This window comes from Typopeltis vanoorti, chromosome 1 (genome assembly GCF_054136105.1).
Source record: "Typopeltis vanoorti isolate ZY-2024b chromosome 1, IOZ_Tvanoo_1.0, whole genome shotgun sequence".
Lineage (NCBI taxonomy): Eukaryota > Metazoa > Arthropoda > Arachnida > Uropygi > Thelyphonidae > Typopeltis > Typopeltis vanoorti.
This window is the reverse complement of record NC_143549.1, coordinates 137,478,950-137,500,771: the sequence shown is the minus strand read 5'-3', so window position 1 is coordinate 137,500,771 and position 21,822 is coordinate 137,478,950. Positions and strand designations below refer to the sequence as shown.

The 21,822-nt window shown below is 35.8% G+C and overlaps 1 protein-coding gene across 3 annotated transcripts in view; it reads right to left on the bottom strand.

The window, feature by feature from the left end:
- Positions 1 to 21,822, bottom strand: part of bchs (WD repeat and FYVE domain containing 3 bchs) — a 1,305,514-nt gene that overhangs the window by 479,485 nt on the left and 804,207 nt on the right. For all 3 annotated transcript variants that reach the window (XM_090399415.1, XM_090399420.1, XM_090399430.1), the window contains exons 45-46: positions 19,118 to 19,250; positions 5,653 to 5,741 (exon numbers count right to left, since the gene is read on the bottom strand). In XM_090399415.1, the coding sequence (XP_090255541.1) occupies positions 5,653 to 5,741; positions 19,118 to 19,250 (222 nt within the window). The remainder of the gene's footprint in view (positions 1 to 5,652; positions 5,742 to 19,117; positions 19,251 to 21,822) is intronic.

The following is a 21,822-nucleotide window of genomic DNA, read 5'->3' as shown; positions in this document are numbered from 1 at the left end:
GGTAAACATATGGAAGAAGGTGTTACTTCCTGCGTTTAGGAGGGAGAGTTTATTGCTGTTGAGTATACACTAAAGAACACTTCCTCTGAGGTCTTTTCAAGCAATAACCACAGAGTGTTGTGTACATTTAAATTCCCCCATAAAGGGAGTAGTAACTGCAACGATACCACTTCTTGAGAGATATCTATAGCATGAGGAATGTAGATGAAGAATACTGTAAATACAGTTCTGAGTGAGAGTCAGACTGCAACTGCTTCTGTGTTTGTATTCAGAGAGACTTGCTGGAAGGGGAAGGGTATAGTTGCCCATAAGGATGTTGACTATTCTATGAGCAGATCAATTCTCTGTCCTTATGAATGATGGTAATATTTTGCAATATTGGATTATCTCTTGGCTTTCGAAATGTTTCCTGCAGGTAGAAGCATATTTGTTCATACTACTGCTAGAGGGTTTTGATGTGATCAATGCTTTGACAGAATCCTTGACAACTCAATTGTAGGAATGTTTTCACTATTCCTTTTTGGTAGTATTATCTGGATTCCTGTGTTAACTAGTTTTGTATTATTAGCCTTGGATTTTTTCTTTTTAGAAAATTAAGGATGACCAGCATCCACTATTTCCTGTTGAAAGTTTTTCACTTAGTCAGACTATAATAAATTTAATTTAATCCTTTATCCAAGTGTGTGCAAACAAAGTTTGCAGCTGAAAGTATCTTCAGGACTGGGATAAAGTGGTACAACACTGGGTAACTCCTTGCAAAGGTGAATCAAGCTACCAGCACTCCTATCTCAGTATCTTCCATAATGCAAAACACATCTCCTTGCGGATATGTAGTATCAGGTGCAAACTTTGTTTGCACACGCTTGGATAAAGGATTAAACTAAATTTATTATTATCCACTATTTCCTCTTTATCAAGAAGAAAATTATTGAAGACATCATCATACTGTACTCCTAGGGCATTAGGTACATGAATTATTTCATTTTCTTCATTGAGAAATACATATACTCATAAGGCAGAAACAGAACATCTATGAGAAAGCAAGTGTGGTGAGTCTGTGTGACAGAGAATTGGCAATTAACCAGATAGCCCTCTTGTGGATATAATCATGTATTTTCAGAAAGGATTTTGGTGCACATTCCATATATGAGGATAATATTCTAGGGAAGGGCAGATTTGCACAGATGAGAAATAAGATACACTAGAAATGAGATATACTAGTTTTTTGGATGCAGAGGAGGCTATGGATGTGCTTATGACAAGGCTAGAGGTATAAGTCAGTCCAAGAGGAGATATCTGATCTCACATACAGATCTGAGTACTGTTAAAGGTTAATTGAAATGAAGTGTGGTATTTAGCACATATACTGAGTCAAATGAAAAGTACAAATAGAATGTATTGTCATCAGAAAAACTGCAGATAGGATTTAAGGTAACTAATAGAAGATCATTTATGAACAGGAGAGTGAGTGTAGGCAAAAGTACAGGCCTTGTGAGGAATTCTGAAGATGAGAAGCTATCCAACATGTATTTAAAGATGACACAGGAAACTAGCAATGCAACTGTAAAGGTCTAGCTTTAGACCTGGCAGAAGCTGCCAGCCAGGTCCTGTCACAACCCATACAGAAGCTGGATACCAAATGGGTTTAAAAACAGTACAGACTTCATAGACGTAACATCAGTTTATAACACCCTATGGAAGAAAGGCTTACTGTAAGCAGCCAAAATAATCAACTGCCAAAAAACTATAAAATTATTAAAACAAATGCTCTCCAATAGGAAAATAGAGGTTCACATGAATTCACAAAAAAAAAAAAAAAAAAGCAGAACATTTATCCTGCAGGATGGATTACCACAAGAATCTGTCCTTGCCTCAGCTTTATTCAACCTGTACTCAAATGATATCCCTCTAACAGCTAGTTAAAGTTTAGCTATGCTGATGAACAGCTATCACAACCCAAGATCACAACTTCAAGGCCTTGAGAAAACACTGAGCAAAGATCTGAGCTCACTACAAAATTACTTTGAAAGCTAGAGACTGTCTCCTAATCCCAGGAAAACTGTTGTTTCTGATTTCTATCTAAATAACCACAAGGCTCACAGAAAACTAAAAATAAACTTCTGCAACAGGACTCTTCCATGAAAGTAACCCTCGTTACTCTGGTGTCACACTTGACACCAGAGTAACAAGTCTAATTTACTGAAAAAATTAGATTTTTTAATTTATTGAAATAAACTAAGTGGTTTGGAAGAAAGGATAGTAAAAATAGAATAAAAGGATAATAAAAAATAGGATAGTAAGAGAATATGGGAAGAAAGTAAAGAAAGAGAGGAAGAATGAAAACAGCCAGTAGAATCACTGGGAGATTCCCTCCACCACGAACAGGTGCCTTGCAGGGAGGAGACATGAGAGGAGATATGAGAGAGACCTGGATGATTCTGTAGATCTAGCCTTACTGTCTGTAGAGAACTATGTGAATCTGTATATATATAATGCACACCTTTGGTAGCATTGCAATCTTATGTAGTTTAAGGCAAGCTCTATTGCATAGAGCTCAGCAGTGAAGTAGCTAGTGGAATCTGTGCAGATATATAGTCTCAATAGAGCCTGTCATTTTTGAACTATCTGTGAAAACACGTACAAAATCAGAGTAATCCTTTCTACGTACTTGAAAAAGCTACTGAAATACAACAAGATGGGTGGAATGTTTGGGTAGTATGCTAAAGAAAAGTTGCATGCTGCTATATATTTGAACCACAGCAGTATGCTGTGGTAATATCTAGAACTTCTAAGAGTGCTTTTGTTTGTACTCAGCTATTTCCATTATGTATTATATTGAAGAATTGAATTGCAGAAAATTGAATGAGATCAGCCATTTGGGAGTTATTGTGGACAGCAAGGAGTTAAAGTTTAGACAATATCTTGTATAGGTGGCCAAAACAGCATATCAGATTATGTAGCTGTTGAACACACTGAAGCAGGAATAAGAAAGTTATTATTCTCTTTTATAAGGATTTAATAAGGCCACATTGAGACTACTGTGTGCAGATCTGTTTGCTGGGATTCCATGAGGATGAAGAAGCAGTAGAGAGGATCTGGAGGCAAGTGACCATGATTGTGGTATTTCTATGGAATGCTCTATATGAGAATAGACTGAGATCTCTATGTTTAGTTGATTCAAAAATTAACTTGAAGAGTCATGAATAGGTGAAATGGGTTGCCAGTAAGTTGTGTCTCATCTGTGAATGGGTTCAAGGAAAGGAATGGTGGGTCTCCCATTGTCTTTAACTCTATGGAGATGACCAAGAAAAAACTCCATTTTTGGCACAAGCAGGGTCCACAGAAATGGAAGGAATGCAAGGTGGGTATACAAACTCTAACAATAAGAATTAAAAACAGGCTGGTGACTTGGATAGAAAAGTGGCTGCTAATTGACTGATATGCATCCTAATATATACAACTGACCACTTCTAATCATGTTATTGCTGAACAGAAGTGCTAAACATTTTAATAATAATGTGGATGGTTAGAAGATAAGGTACATACATTGCTTGGAAAGAAGTCAAAAGGACAACATAATGTGAGGAACAAACAGCCATGGTGCCCACTTTTTAAAATGTAGGACTTCCTTTCATGCAATGACTGCAGAAATCCTAAGGTGCATACTTTCCACAAGGATACAATAACGATCAATGGGAATTTTGGACCATTATTCATGTGGGCATGTAATGAGGTCCTGGACTGTTGTGGGGAATTAGTCCATTGACCTCACCCATGCTCCAGTTCATATATGTTCAATGGGCTGAGATCAGGGCTCTGTGGAGGACCAGTCAAGTGTGGTGATGTTCATGTCCACAAGCCATGCAGTTACAACAGCAGTCTTATGACACAGTGAACTGTTTTGCTGAAAGAGATAACTGTCAGTTCCAGAGAAACATCACAAAGTAGAAAGCATTGTCCAGAATGTTCAGCTTCCTCTCAGATTTCAATATTCACGGCACCACAAACAGAATGCCAAGGCTAAACCAGGAAAAACAGGACCATACCATCACACTGCCACCTCTGAATTTCATAGTTGGGTTTATGCACTCTGATAAGAGATGTTCATCAAGCATCCGGCACCCATACCTGCTTGGTAGAGGGTACAGCGTAATTTGTCGCTCTATAATAGAGCTTTCCAGGCTTCCTGTCCCACTGTACATGCTCTTTGCACCACTGAAGATGACACTGCATCTTGGTTCAGATAATGCAAGGCTTGCATATGGCAATCCTATCATGGAAATCCATGTTGTGAGCCTCAGTTCCGAATGTTTTTGTGCAGATTCATGTTCCAATCATTGCCTGGGCCTCAGAATTCAACATGTTGGCTAATGAATGTTTTTTACATATTATCCTTTGTAGCACCTTACAGTCATGTTCCACGAGTGTGGTAGGTTGTCCATTACGGGTAGCACTTGTAGTTGACTTCATGCACTTCCATCTCAGTATGTAATCATGGATTGTTGACTTGAAATGGCCCAATTTGTCAACAATTTACTGAACAAATAAGCCTGCAACATGACATCCTATCACAACATTTCTTTCAAACTCCTTCAGTACCCTTCTCACCGACATTTCACCTGGACACAATTGCATTAACTTGGGAACATTGTATTCCTCCAATTTATATTAGCTTCAAACACGACTCGTTACGTGGTATGTTGCACTTTACCATTGACTTCTTGCCAACTAGTGTATCTGATAATGCTACAGAATATACCAGACATGTGGGCATGGTTGACTGAATAGTTACCATATCTACTTTCCAATTAAAAGGATGTGGGTTCAAATCCTGCCAAGAACATACATATTTATTATTGTCTTCCAATGGGAGATGAATTTCCTGACTGAGTCATCAAGTGAGAAAGTGGTTACTTTTCAGCAAACAGTGAGGTTATGATAGAATGTGTTCTGCAGATTGATAACCCTTCCACATGAGTCTATGGCAGTGCTTGATCAATAATAACAGAATACACAAGAAAGAAATAGGAAGTACAGTGAAGAAAAAGGTGAATAAAGCCAAGCAGAAAAACAAAAGCCTCAAAAATAAATTTATGAATATGAACTAAAATGATGATTATTATTATAACCAAGTCTTCATAAATCATTACACTAATGTAGGAGGTATGATGATTGTGCTGAACAGTGCTCTACTGCGATGAGTCATATGAAGCATCACATAATAATAATAAAACCATTCTGTTAACTCTTTCTATTCAACAACTCACCAGTGAAAGGCACCCACAGAATCCAGAGATAATCTCTAGATTTCTATCAAAGTTTATGCAAACCAAAGATAAACAATTTAAATTATTTATTAATGGAAGGTTTTTTCACTCCTGGAAATTAAGGTTTTTTTTATCCCACACAGAGGCAAATTGACCATGAGAACACAAACAATTTACAGACAAAAATAATGTTGGTAGTGGTGATGATGGGTGGTAGATGGAGTGTATGGTAGTAGTAGAGTTGTTGTGTGTATGTGGAGAGATAAGTAGTAGGAAGACAGTGAGATGTGTGTAGTGCAGTAGAGCACTCTCCCATAATAAGTTCTTGGACTCCTTGGAGGTGTCGGGTAATAATATTAATACAAAGGTCTATGAATGTACTTACATTTTCTCCCCCTTCAACTTCTGGCCTATATGGATAATGTAAATAAAAGAGGTCATTTTTTACCATTTTCTTACGCATACGACATGGACCTAAAAATACAGAGAAAGATTTTAAGATATTTTCATATATCTAAAATAAATATACGATTAAAAAAAATTTTTGTTATTTATTTTTCATTGAAGTTTTAAGCATAAATGGATACTACTATTTCAGAGGACATAAATTTAATGAAAGAGCAAGTAACGAGCTGAAGTTTGAGCGTATATGTGTGTGTGTATTTTGGATGGCATGCATGTGTGCTTGCATGTACAGTTAAAATAAATCATTTGATACAAACAATTTTGCATGTAATAATGGAGAATATTGTTGGTCAAAAGTTTACTGCTGTAAGGACAGAAAGGTTATACTGCACAAAACAAAAGGTTACAACAGCACTCAAGGTGCAATGGTAAATATCATGTTATGTGCAAAAAGCAATTTTAAAAAATTTAGTAAAGCAAAGGAGTATTTACACACAAATAGAATTTATGATCAAACATGTTTGTATAAATTAATTCTTTTTAAAAAGTTAAAAACTTCATGCAAATCATTGGAGTCTCAAACACATCAGCCTGAGAGAATATGGCTCAGCCAGTGTATTAAAAAATTAATTCCTGTTTCAAGTGAAGTGCTGGTACATTAATCATTCTGAAGGTACTTGATCAGAATGTGATAAACAGTGATGTGTTGCATTGTTCACATGGACGGGTCATCAAGCTCTCAGTAAATAAGAATGTGTAAGATGAATGTAAGCCATGCAGACTCTAGCAAGAACAGTTTTGTCTCTTCTGTTTCTTCATTGATTTGACCGAAAATGCTGAATTTCAGGATTAATCTCATACAACTTATTTGTTAGTGCTACCTGCCATAGTTAATATTTTTGATCATATAAACTTTGTACAGTCTGTTAACAAGAATGAAAAACAGTACCTGGAAAATGTATGAGCTGATCTAGCAGCTACATCAGCAGTCTTATTTTCCTTAATTCTAATTTCTGTATAGTAGTTTTTTATTTTATGTGGATGTATGATAGATTGAGTTATTTAGTTTTAAGTAAATCTTGTATTTTTTTAAAATTTAATATTGTCAGTATAGTGGGCAAGATGTCATTGTTGGGTGAACTGAATCTGCATGATTTTGTTCACGGTAGTGTATGAGATGTATTTGTCATGAAAGTTGAATGTTTTATGGAAGGAGAGTGAAGCTTGTGAGCAAGGATGTAGTAAGTGTTTTGAAAGTGAGTGCCAGTTGAGTGGAGAGAATGAAGCATGTTAGTAGATTAAACAGTATTGATGCTATACTGGAAAATGCTAATGACAGAAACAATGTGTGGTGGTGGTGGTGGTGGAAATTAAAGAGAATGAAGAGATCTTCAATAAGGAAACAGTGTGGTTGTGTGTTATCCTTCACAGCAAAAAGCATGAAATAAAAAAAATGCAGAAACATCAACAGATTAGCAGGGCTGAGAGGAGAAGTAAGTAGGTCTGAGTCAAGATCATATAAATAAACAAAAGAAATAGGGTAAGATTCTATGATGAGAGAAGTAACACCCAATGAAAGTGTAATAAAATAGTGAATCCCTGGTGCAAAAATTAATAATCATGGAGATGCATCAGGATGTAGAAAGGTAAGGTGAAAGAATCAATGACCTGAGAGATGCGAAGTATTGCATGAGAAAAGATGTGAAGGAGTTGTTGGATGAAGCAGACAAATGAGAAGGTGAAGATAGCAAACAAATCAATAACCAGACTGTGCAGAAGTGATGTTGTGGGGTTTGTGGACTTATGTTCTGAGTTTAATGATGGAAGGATTTGTATAATGCTGATGGACTGCACTTAAATGGTTTCAGTGTTGGTGTTCAGAGAGCACTTTGTTCAACAAGAGTACTGAAGTGCAAAGTTGGGAAAATTTAAACAAATAGGGTTGAGCAGGTGTGTGTGTGTGTGAAGTCACTCATGGGATGAGTGCAAGAATGACCAGCAAATGTGGAATCTAGCCTCTCATGCAACAATATTGAATGTCAGTAGTCAATTCAGGAAGAAAAGGTAGTTGAATGCCTAAAGGAATGCTTGGTTTCTATATACTAGTGACAGAAGCATCAGGAAAAGAGGGAAGGGTTTTTTGCATTAGTTAGTGCAACCTTGTCAAAAGTTATAGGCATTATTGAGCCTAAGCTAACAGCAGATGAAGTAGTTACAGGGGCAGAATGTGAATGGTTTAGTATTTTCAAGAAGGTTAGAGAAGATAGGACTGGGGAAATGGTGCTGCTGATGGTAGAAAATTAACTGCAGCAAAAAAAAAAAGTAGGAGACAGGTGGGTAGATGGCAGTTCTTTTGAGGTGACAAAATATATGGTTGGTTGCACATTAAGACAGGGGATTCCAGGAATGATGTGAAACAGATGCATCACCATGTGATCTTTTGTGTTACATTTTTGGTTCAACACCAAATATCACCATCAACCCACCACGAGCCACTCATGCTGCCCCTCTCCTCATCTGGCAAGCAATAAATGTACATAGAGTGGAATGCCAGTATTTCCCTGGATACTACACCAGCACTGCAGTAACTCTTGGGTCCTGTTTGTGCATTATGAAGTAGGAGACTTACTGCAACACCATTAATCCTTGCAGATAAGCCCACTCTATAGGACTGATCTCTTCACCAGGCCATCCAGGATTACATGACTTGCTGTAGCAGGGGCCAAAGTAAAGCAAAATCCAGAATTCCTCCCCACTGCTTTCCAGATGTCCACAGTTTGTACTGCATGAAAAACATGGTGGTAGGTGCCGGATCATGGAAATGATGGTATTATTATTATTATTATTATTATTACTATTATTAAAATAAAATCAGCTCCTTCCCAGCATGCCAATTAAAATTACTGGTAGGCTTTGACCAGCTATCTGTGACTGGTTAAGGGAGGTTGGCAAATAAAGAGCCAAATATGAAAGTTAATGGCATTAAACTATATGGGCAAGCCTTGAAGAGTAGTGAAAACTTGCAAATATCTGGAAAGTGTACTTTCTAGCAATGGAAGTTTAGATCAGGAATAATTAAGAGAATTCACTGGGCCAAAGCTTTTTTAAAGGTTGAAGTAGTCTACTTTAGGTCCAAGTGAAGGGCAAGCTTTTGATTAAGAGAAGTTGCGTTTTTTTATCCAATTTGTCATATGTAGCAGAGACAGACTAACAAAAAAAAAGGGACACTAGTAGAATACAAGCAATGGAAATGAAAGTCTTAAGGACAATGTTGGCAAAAATAAGGAAAGACAGAATAAGAAATGTAAACAGAATGTGAGTGAAAATAGTGGCTTGATAGGGAATTGTGATGTTGTACAAGATGGCAATGAGAGCAGTGATCAAAGAGAGAGTGAAAGCAATTATACAGAGAGAGAAAATGGTTTAAATGATGAAAAAAATGAGGAATTATTTGTAAGGAGTGAGATCGAGCGGTTATGCAGAGTGATACACAGTGTGCAGTGGCAGTTGGAGCACCTGCAAATCTCTTTCCAGAGTGCCTCAACTAACGGAAATAAGCAAGTGTTTGAAAGGAAAAATAAGCCTAAGAGTGGGAGAGTTTCAGAAATGAAGGAAAAAGTGTTGTATGGTGACTCGTTATTAAGAGGTATGACAGATGAAAGTTTAACTAAATCGTACTTACCGGGTGCGAAATTTAAGGATGTAAGTGAGACTATTAGAGTGCAAAAACAGAGGGTGAAAGAATTGATAGTTGTGGCAGGTACGAATGAATTGAAAGGAGATAAATTTTTTATGAGAGAGGACTTGAAAGTATTGTTAAAAGTAGCGAAAGAAAAGAGTGACAGTTAGGATGGTGAGTCTGTTGTCGCGGTACAACAGAGAGGAGTTTAGAAGGAGGGCCATAATCGCAAATGACTCTATGCGCAGGTTATGCAGACGGTGTGGTGTGGAATTTGTGGACATATGGAATGAGTTTGTTGGGCGAAAGGATTTATACAAGATGGATGGCTTGCATTTGAATGGATTTGGTGTGCAGAGAGTGGAAAAAGTGTTGCTGAATGAAGTGAAAATGGATGTGCAGAACCAGGGAAACTAGAACTACCAAGGAAGGGGGGGGAGGAGTGGATATGTGGACATTAGTGAGACAGTTGAGTGTAAGAATGTGTATAATGTACCCAAGCCAGTACTAAGGACAAGAAATCAGAATGGGATAGTTAGAATAACGCATCAAGATAGGGGTGGGACAAAGGGACCTCTGCATTTCATGTATACTAATGCCAGGAGTATTAGGAACAAGAAGGAAGAATTTCTGGCCTTGGTTGGCTCTTCCTGGCCACAGGTTATTGGCATTAGTGAAACATGGGTGACAGAAGAGGATATAGTTAGTGGGATAGAATGTGTAGGTTATAGTGTGTTTAGGAGGGACAGAGAGAATAAAACGGGGGAAGGAGTGTTATCAATGATAGCTGATGAACTGCAGCCAAGGAGAATTGAAGTTGTATTGCAGGATAGTGAAAAGAGCTCATTTGAGGCTATTTGGTGTGAGATTGTGACTAGCAGAACAAAATATACAGTTGGGTGCTGCTATAGACCAGGTGATGGAATAGATGGTGGAGATAGTATGCATAAACAAATAGATGAAATGAGTGGAAGGAGGGTAATTATTATGGGGGATTTCAACTATGGTAACATTGATTGGAAGGAGGAGAGGACACATGTGAGGAAGGAACTGGATTTTATTCAATTATTAAGGGATAACTATCTGAGACAGCATGTAATAGAAAATACCAGGGTTTTGAGAGTGCTTGACTTGGTAATAGCATCTGAGAATTTGACTGTAATGAATATAACCATGTTGCCGCCTATTGGTGAGAGTGATCACTTGGGAGGTGGCTAAAGGTATGGAATTTTCGATTAAGACAGGGTATATGTAAAATTACTGTGCTGGCAAGTATGACAAGCTTAGGAGATTGCTTGGTTCAGTGCCATGGCATGTAAAAGTGCAAGAGCTGAATATTGATAGAGCATGGGAAGTGGTCAAAGAGAATTTACAGGAGGTTATGGCTGCTTGTATAGCTAGGGTCCAAATAGTAAAACAAGTAGGGGATAAATGGATGAATAACACCATTAAACTTGAGCTGCAAAAAAAGAAACAACTGTGGAGGGAATTTAAAGAGAAAGGTGACCTGCAGGCACACGAACGGTATATAGTGCAGGCCAGAAAGGTAACAAGTGTGATAAAAAACGCAAAAGCGGATTATAAAAGGAAACTAGCTATGCAAGCTAAAGAGAATCCCAAACAGTTCTTTAAATATGATGCAAGCAAAAAAAAAACTATACAGGGCAGAATGATTTTAAGGAATGCCGATGGAAAGGAGGTTACTGAATCAGTTAATATATTGGAATTACTGAGTGAGCACTTTGCAAGGGTATATCATCCAGGTGGTGACTCTGAAAGAATGAAGGAACCATTAGTTTATATGGGAATTGTGATGAATGATGTAGAGGTGAATAGTCTATTACAGAACCTTAATGTGAATACATCTGTGGGATTGGATGGTATACCGGCACGGGTCTTATGTGAAGCGGCTAAAGAATTATCAGTGCCCTTGACCATGTTGTTTAATCAGTCTCTCGGGTCTGGTTTAGTCCTGAAGGTGTGGAAAGAGGGCAAAACAGTTCCTCTGCATAAAGGAGGATCCAGGACTACTGTTGCAAATTACCGACCGATCAGCATATCAGGAGTTGTTGTCAAGGTCTTAGAGAAAGTAGTCAAGAATGAATTGATGAAAATGAGATGCTGTACAGGGGACAGCATGGCTTGTGAAGGGTAGATGATGCCTCAGTAACTTGCTCAAGTTTTAAAACACAATGACGGCTGGACTTGATAAGGGTAATGGGTTTACAGTGATACTGCTGGACCTGGTTAAGGCCTTTGACAGGATACCACATGGAATTCTAATCTGTAAACTGCAACATATGGGAATGGATATAGGGTTGGTGAGATGGATAGGTGGGTGGAGAGATATTAGAGAGTAGTTTATTCAGGAGTAGAATCCAAAAGACGGCCTGTGACTAGTGGTGTGCCGCAGGGTTCTGTTCTTGGACCACTGCTGTTTAATTTGTTCATCAACGATATAAGGAAGGATCTAAGAGGAATGGTTCATTTGCTCACTGATGATGCAAAGTTGGATAGGACAATAGTGAATGCAGAAGATGTCAAAATCTTGCAGGATGATTTGGATAGTTGGAGGTATGGGCTGAGGCGAATGGATGTCAATTTAATGTGACAAAATGTAAGGTTATGCATTTTGGGGTGAAAAGATTAGCAGCAGTATACCACATTGGTGGAACTGTACTCCAGGAGATTGATGAGGCCAGGGACTTGGGAGTGTTGGTGGATAGGGAGATGAAGTTTAGGGGACACACCGCAAAAGTGGCTAAATCAGCTCATCAAATCACTTGGTCGCTGAAAAATATTTTGACGAACAGAGACAAGCAAGTTATTGTTCCTCTGTACCGAGCCTTGTTAGGACCTCATCTCGACTACTGTGCCCAGATTTGGTCACCTAGGTTTCTTCTTGTTGGAGAGGAGGTGGAGAGGATCCAGAGGTGAGTGACCAAGATGACAGCAAGTCTATGGAATGAACCTTATGAATGTTATGGAATGAGCCTTGTTAAGACCTCATCTCGACTACTGTGCCCAGATTTGGTCACCTAAGTTTCTTCTTGTTGGGGAGGAGGTGGAGAGGATCCAGAGGCGAGTGACCGAGATGACAGCAGGTCTATGGAATGAACCTTATGAGAACAGGTTGAAGATTTGTGGGTTGCAGAAATTGGTTGATAGGCGGAAAAGGGGAAGATATGATTGAGACATTCAAATTGCTGAAGGGTTTCTATAGGATTAATTCAGAAGATATTTTTGAGATCATGACTGGTGGTGGGAGAACTAGGGGGACATCTATAGAAGCTGGGCAAGAGTGTGGTTAGCAAGGGTGTTAGAGCTGGGTTCTTTACTTTTAGATTGGTAAATGAGTGGAATAAGCTGCCAGAGTCTGTTGTGGATGCTATGACAGTGAATGAGTTCAAGGCAAGGTGTTGGATTCTGAATGAAGAGAAATGGAAATTATGAATACTTCATTCAGAGTCCACCATAATCTACCATTCCCTGAGGCAAAAATTTTTTTTTTTTTAAACTAATAGTCTCATGTTCATAATACACTATTTATGTAATTTCTTCCAAGTTATGTTAATCAATATTTATTTATTTATAAATTTTTGACATAAATTACAGTTATGAAAAGCTGTGTATTAAAATATCAATTATTTTGTGAATTTAATTCCTTTAATATAATGTTAAAAACTGTAATATGTGCAATTTTAATGTATTCAGGAAATTCCTTGAGATAACACTTGATTGACTGCTATGAGAAATTATGTTACTTTTAACTAGTGCGTACCTTAGCACGTGTGACTGTAAAGGATGCAAGAAGCAAGTTTGATATCAACTAAACCAGTTAGAACCAGGTTTTAGCAGGAAAGGAGAAGAGGATTTGGATAAGCAGTACATGAAAAAGTAATACACACGGGAGTAGGGAAGTAAGCAAGGAAGGTGGCTGATTAACATGGCGTAAATGGAATAAGAAAGACTGGGAATCGCTTGGCACTTTGACTTACCTTTTTCGAAATTCTAATTCTATTGTAATTTCCTATCGCCTTGCACTGGAATAATGCAGGTCAAGGAATAATAAGAATAAGAAAAGAAAGAAATTGGAAGTTAAGTTGGACTAGTGAAAAGGGATATATTCTCCTGAGTCTATTAATCAGTTACGGAAACAGAAGATTCTTTTAAGTTTGTGTAGTCTCAAAGTGAAAGTCAACAAGAATTTAAGTGTGTTCATAGGATTCTCGATGTGAAGAAGCTATACTGCTTATGCTGGTAAGATTATCTTTTCTATGCCTAGTGTGAAGTAGCGAACTTATTTCTGGCGAACATAATTTAATCCTTATCGCTGTAATTATCTATTCAAGATCAAATGTGTGATTTAGTGAGACATTTCCCTCTTGTCGTGCCAAATATTGTACCATTTGGATTAATGGTTCAAGACTGAAAGTATGACATAGAGAAGCCTGTTGTAAGAAACTTAATGTAATATTGGGAACTGAAAATTCTGCTAACTATTTTCTAGGTTGATAGAACTTTGAAATCTTCAAATGAATGTCTGATAGTTTATATTTTATAGCTGTTCTGAATGGTTAAACTGAGTTGATATTTAAACTATATTGAATAATAACTTTAATCAGAGTGAAATTGTGATAAGAATCCTTGATAATAAGAAGAATATAATCTGTAAGCTTAAGTTCTAATCGTAATTATTATACTCAGTTGAGTAGTTTGCTAGTATCTCAATGAAAACTTAATTATTGTTTAACTGTATTTTCCCAACTATAAATCTTTGCTTTGATGTAAATTTATGTGACACTGCATTAATTAATTTTATTTGAATTGAATCTTGTATTAGCCTGATTTCTTCACTGAACCACTCATTAAAATAATTCGAATCTTAGCAGGAACCCTATATAATAAAGAGAACATCGGCATAAAATTAAGTTAGTAATAATATAGATTGGTTACTTCCTCAACGTTGCTCATGCAAATTTGAACATAGAGTTGCACAGTATAAAATAAATATTCTCTGTGTTCGAATGAGGAGTCAATCAACAACCAGAATGCACATCAGAGTAGAAAGTAGGATCCAACAAAGGTATGATAGATACTGTGAGAACTCGAATAGTTGTGTGGACATAACGTTTAGGGCCTCCCTCAATGAGTCTAAGGACTCCCTGAAGTCGCCTGTAATAACTAAAACATTAAGAATGATTTGACTAGAAAATGTTGAAGAAATGCTTGTAAGCTCTCACTTTCAAGTGTGGTTTGGACTTATAATAAGAATGAATTAAGAATACGAAGAAGAATAATACATGAAAAGAAAATCTGAGGAGAAGATACCAAGAGGAAGACCATGGAAAAGGTGGAGCAAAGAGATAAGAGAATACTCAGAAAAAAAAAAAAAACCTAGCTGGAACAGTGTTCATGAAAAAAGAATTTGGATATATAGAAATAAATAGAGAACTCTGATCTGGCTGACCTGACAGTTCTGTTGAAGCAGTTGGTGATAAAGAAAAAGAGAAGATACTCATTTTCAAAATACATTTTCTTTCTAATTGAGAATTATTTTATTTATTTATCAGTGAACACTACTTAGCCTAGCTTAAGTTCTGGTATGCTTTCAGTAAAGAACTTTATGTGCAGACAAGTTTCACTGAATGAGTTCAAGGAGCTGTATGATACTGAACAAATAATTATTTTTAGAGGTACCCGTGGCATAGTATAATTATTAAAGAACACATAAGTCCATAATAACTTTTAATTAATAAATAAGGTACAGATATTTCATACTAAAACTAATAGTACGTCTTCAGTGTTACAAACAGATAGGAATGGAATACAAGTAACGAACATTTGGTGGATCACCTATTAAATACATTGTTGTCGCGAGCTAGGAAATGAAAGAAATTAATAAATAATTAATATTTAAGATAATTGGTTTTTTTAATGATTACATAAAATAAAAGTCTCCCAGATCTTCAAGAGAGAGAGAGAGAATCATATCAATTTAAATTTGGTCGGTGTAAAATAGCTTCATAACTTTCTTTAAAGAGGCGTTTATATTTGAACCTGCATCTATGAAAGAGAATAGCCTTATCCCATTTGATATTATGGGTAGTGTTAATATTCGTGTTGTGTTAGACCAGACTTCTGAGGTTTATTGTAATGAATATAATATTGATGTTCTTTAATTCTTTTTTCCACAGAATGGCCAGTTTGTCCAAAATAAGAAACATCGCATTCACATGGTATTTGATAAACACCAGCCAAAGATAGAGATGACAGTTTATCTTTTGTAGAAGGCAATAAGGAAGAAATTTTGTTGATAGGAATATGTGTGGGAACAAATTGGTACTTTTTTAAAATTCTACCTATAGGTTCTGAGATTCCTGGAACTCTGCGGACTGTTGAAGAAACCTTAGGTATTGGAACATAAGATTCAATTATCTGTTGGATTTGATTAGGGTGGTAATTATTAGATTCCATTAGCTTTTTAATGATGGAAAGTTCTTGTTGTAAGATTTCTGGAGAAGAGCAAACTTTACGTGCTCTATTAATTAGAGATTTAAGAATGCCAAATTTTTGCGATGTGTGGTGAGCAGACTTTTCATGAATATATCTGCCAGTAAATGTGGGCTTTCGAAAGACGCTTATGTTGGATTCTGATTATGTAGAGATTAGAGTAATTATTATTTGCTTCAGAATCTAACATGATCTTCCATCACAAAGGCTAGACTTGTAAATATTATTTAATGTATATTTTATATAACTTATTTTAAAATTTAATATTCATATAACTGCCTTAATTTTGTCTAATATTTAATTATTTAATCAAAGATATATGTATGAATAATGAAAAGACTGTATTAAATATTAATAAGTTATTTTATTTATTGTTATGTCAATATTATAACAACTTGTATTTGTAATTTAACTACGCATTTATTGAAATGCAAATATTCTATTTATTCTTGTTTGTGAAAGTTTAACGTTATATAATAACTGAATGTAGTTGTATAGCCTAATGTAACATTCGCGAGAATGTTTACGTTTATCGGTTGTCATAGAGACGCGTGAAATAAACAAGCGTGAGTGGAAGGGAGCGTGGGCTAAATAAGAAGAGAAAATATATACGTAGTAAGGGAGTCGGAAAGAAATTTTGGAACTAAAAGGTAGCAAGGAGATAAACTAGAGAAGTAGAAGTAAATAAAAGGTTCTTAAGGGTAGGAGTTGAGTGGATATTTTTTTATAAGTGAGCAAGGACGAAACGAGCTTTATAGTTAGCTGAAAGTATAATCAGCAGTAATAATGAAAAGGAAATTAATACTACAATCGGATAAAATAAAAAGCTGGATGTTTAAGGAAGAATTCTGAATGAACCTGGCTATTCTAGAATTGTGGCTTATTTCCGATTTGCCCTAAAAAGAACCTCACGGTGTTTAATTAGTTTATGAGTGGTAACGACGATAGTTGAAGTACACTGTAATTGAAGTCTAGAATTCTGAAGTGCGTTTGATAGTGCTTTAAGTATAACCGTGGATAAGTCTTGTAGATGTGTTTTTATTAAGTAAGATAAATAAGTTCCAAAGGTTTGCTCACAACATAATTGATGTACTAGGAACTATTTCTGGTAAGGTTTATCATAGTGTATTATTTCTATGCTTGAAGAATTGTGTGTTAATTATGCTATGCTTAACGCTACTTTAACTATGGAAACTCTTTGTGAATGAGAGTTGGAGATAAGAATTGTTTGAAAGATATTTTCAGCTATTAGTGCTTGTAATATTTTGAACTTACAGCATGACTGAGAATTGTGTGAAAACTGACTAGATTGGATGTTCCATTATATTAATTTAAGTGTAGAAACTTTGTAACCCAGAAGCTGAGAAAGTACATGTGAAGACTTGGAAGATTGTGCTATTGAGATTATCTAAACTTAATGTTTGACTTGTTTCTAGTATATAGAAATTAGAAGTAAAATTTATGTATGTGTTATATGACCTACCTATATTAAATGTTTCATTTGTTAATCTAACTATTGTATTTGCCTGAATTTCTTTTTACTGCACCGTTCACAAAAATTTGAATCTAGAGGGAATCCTAGAAAGAAAATAAATACTTCGGCCTGATTGAATGAAAGGACTGCTAACTAACTTTGAATTGATCGTACTGTTTCATATAGACTTATCTAAGGATAGAGTGGCGCAGTATAATAGAAATTTCTCTACCCTTGGATTAGTGATTAATTTACAATTAGTTGTGTTTTATTTTATGAAAGTGACTAGTAACAAAATGGCGGATTCGAACACAACATGAAGAAAAGAACATCACGACACTTGTAGATAAGGTACCAGAAGAAGTTCGAGTAAGCAGGATGTCAAAAAATGGTAAAGTACCAGAATTTTCCTTTTCCATGGTGAATTGGATACGAGGGTGACGGCTATTTATCTGTTGTAGAAAAGTGGAAAGCTCATTTTCAGTATGTGACCAAATGGCAAAAACATCATCGACATAACGATACCAAAGAGATGGTTGAGGGTGAATGGATGAAAACATAGTCTCTTCGAATTGTTTCAAAAAATAGTTAGCCAAAGGTGGAGACAAAGGGCTATCCATGGCAGTACCCTCAACTTGTTTGTAGAACTTGTTTTTCCAACTAAAATAATCTGAATGGATAACAAATTCGAAAATCTTTGCGATATCTGGAGGGTAATCTTCATATGATAATTTGACAGTGTCGGCTAATGGAATATTGGTAAACAGAGATATAATGTGTGTGTGTGTATATATATATATATATAATGAAACTGACTAGCAACTCAGACTCTTTGATTTTTAAATCCTTGATTTTTTCAAGGAAATCTGTTGAATTTTTTATGTAGGATCTGTAATGTCCAGTGAGTGCACTTAAAGAACGAGACAAGACTTTTCCAATTCAATAAGTAGGAGAATCAATGCAATTCACGATTGGTCATACCGAATAGCCTTCTTTATGGATTTTTGGGAGACCATATAGATGGGGAGTTATTCCAAAGTAGGTGCGTAATTTATCCATAAAATTTAGGTCCCAACTGATGATCTCATCAAGTAATTTATTTAATTGTTTATTTTGTGAATTTTTAGGATTATGCGTGATCTCTTTGTAGGTAGAGGTATCTTCTAAAAGACTGGATACTTTTGTCTCATAGTCAGTCCTCTTCATTATTGCAATGGCTTTTCCTTTATCAGCCTTAGAAATAGATATGTTATTATCTTTTCTTAAAGAAGTTAGCCCTTTGATTTCAGCATTTGATAAATTGCATGGAGATAATTTGCTTTTAAATAACGAAGTCACAACTTCAAAATGAAGGTTATTAGCATTGTCGCTAGAAAGTCCAGACAGATTGCGTTCTATATTATGTAAAAAATAACGTTTATTATAATGTTTATTACAGTTCTCTTCATGATGGATCTTTGACTCTGTGGAAATGCCTGATAATATAATAATACACAACTTTTTTAAAATATTTTAATAAACTATACAATTTGTCATGTTTTGCTATTAATAATAATAATAACTAAAAATTTTACCTGAAAATTGACTATTTAGGGAAAAAAAAAACACCAGAAGCTATCCAATTAATTTGGCTCTATTGCATAAGTTTGATATACCTAATATCCTTCTCAAAGCAGGAAATGTTGCCCTTTTTGAAAAGAAGAAAACCTTTCCTTTGGACCTATCCTGCAAATTGTAATATTTTAAACTTGATAATTTTTAAGATGACCTACTGATTACCTTCAGTCATATCCAGCAGCCATTTATCTAGCTGAGAACCTACAGGAGGTCCCCATAGAGCTCTCTCTCTTGTCAACTCTGCTTCTGTTTGTAGCCATTCATCAGAGACATACTTCTGAAGATACTGTTGACTCTATTAAAAAAAAAAAAAAATACAAATAATCTTATGGAAAAGTGAATTATTTAATTTTAAAATATTGGTATATCACAATCCTTCAGTAAATTCATCATATTCTAGAAAATTATCATTGCTGGCAAGAGTAATAAAATGAAAATAATATACTTTTATTCATAATGCCAGTTTATTTCATTAACAACACATAAATTTAAAATAAATTAATTCAATCTAAAATAAGAAAAAATATAAAACAAGAAGTGTATAACAGATTTTACCAGTGCTCGGTAACATCATCTGCATAAAGATGATGTTATAAGTGTAAAGAAATAAGTTAAGAGCAGAGGAGATTAATATCTCCAATTTTGATAAAGTCTTGAATGTCAGTTTTATTTTTTTTGGCATCCATACAGATGATGAATAAGTGCAGCTTAGTGTGCACCCTTGCTTTAAATATGATTTTAAATCATCCTATTTTCCTGTATCTTCCTCAATTCTAGCTGATAAGCTATGATTTAAATATACGCTATGTACTGTTAATATAAAATCCAGTTTATTTACACCATATAACTATAGAAGACATGGAAGATTCATGGCAGACAATGGGAGATGTTTTATCATCTCATAATGGATGTCGATATACCTATTGCACTGGCATGACAAAGTAGTGGTACACTCTTTTGTTATTCCTTAAGGAAAGGATAATTGTATGGCTCTAGTGCATAGGTAGAAAAATTTAGCCAATGTTTCTCTTGTCATTCTTTCAATATTAAAAATTCAGGAGAATATGAAACCAATGCTGAGATTCTAGCAAAATTATCTCCCAAAATGTCTTCAACAGCTTTAGGATCAGCAACAACACATCCATTATGTTCCAAGATGGAAAAACAGGGTGTTCTATATCTGTGTTTCTTTTTCGTTATTTTATACCATATGAAATTGTCTGTGAAGTCACCTCATCACTGGGCTACTTGTATAGAGAGGCTAATGACTTCACATCAATTGCCTTAGTATCCAATAATGCAATGCACATAGCCTTATTGACATGTATAATAATATGCATTATGAGAAGGGCCACTACCCAGACTCGTTTTGACCTTCATTGAGGTCTCATCAGTGGGAGCCAGACCCAAAAGTGATATCAAGGTTGAAATAATGCAGAAGTCATATTTTCATATAAAAGTAGTCAAAAGGTTTCACACCTTATTACTAAAACACTCTGGGTTAGAGATAGATGCCGAATTTTTTATTTTTTTTTTTTTTACTTAGTTACACTATAAATTAAAGATATTATACCATGGCTTAGATACAGCAGGAACTGAGATGATGTTTTTGGAACTGCAGCTGTTGCTACCTGGACCATACAATTGTAACATACATCACTGCTTCACTGATAGGTGATTGACTAATCGCTTCAGCATTAAATTTTGCAAGACAGAAAAAAATATTCCAGTCAGACTGGGCCATTTTCACTTGGACATCTATGTAGGAGAACATGGTTGCTGTGAAGACATACAGCATTGCATATAAGCAAATAACTACTTCCATAATTTATTTAAGTTAAGGGATATTACATTGCATGTTGTTTCTTAGCCGAATAAGAAACTCAAAGAGTTTCATGCCGAATATAGAAACTATATAAAGTTCGGCGATTCCAAGCATAAGCAAATACCTGGAAAGTGCAACACCTGACCCATTTGGTAGTGCAAACTGAGGCAACTCATAGTAAGGGTGGAGCAAGCTCCAATCACTATTCTTGGTATTTACCCATAATGTTATCTTAGCTCCTAGGAGCTGTATTACTGTTCCACATTATGAGAGAAGGTCACTACCCAGACCAGTTTCATCATCTAGTCATCTAGAACGTACTTTCATCATCATCTAGAACTTACATCCCTTCTATGAGAATTGCCAATAAATTGATGAGACCTCAATAAAGGTTGAAACCGGTCTGGGTAGTGACCGTCTCTCATAATGTAGAACAGTAACACAGCTCCTAGGAGCTAAGGGTAAGGGTGGAGCAAGCTCCAATCACTATTCTTGGTATTTACCCATAATGTGAATTGTGTCAGTTTGCACTACCAAGTGGGTCAGGTGTTGCACTATCCAGGAATTTGCTTATGCTTGGAATCGCCGAACTTTATATAGTTTCTATAATCAGCATGAAACTCTCTGAGTTTCTTATTCAGCTAAGAAACAATATGGAATGTAATATCCCTTAACTTAAATAAGTTCATGTCGCCGAATTGAAGCCTCTGGCTCTTCATATAACTAGTAATTTATTAGGACACCTTCTTGGCAATTCTCATAGAAGGGATGTAAGTTTTGCTACAAACTTGGTATTAACTAGGTCTACCTACTCACTGATGAGACCTCAATAAAGGTTGAAACCGGTCTGGGTAGTGACCTTCTCTCATAATGTAGAACAGTAATACAGCTCCTAGGAGCTAAGTTCACATTATGGGTAAATACCAAGAATAGTGATCGGAGCTTGCTCCACCCTTACTATGAGTTGCTTCAGTTTGCACTAAGAAATGGGTCAGGTGTTGCACTATCCAGGTATTTGCTTACACTTGGAATCGCCAAATTT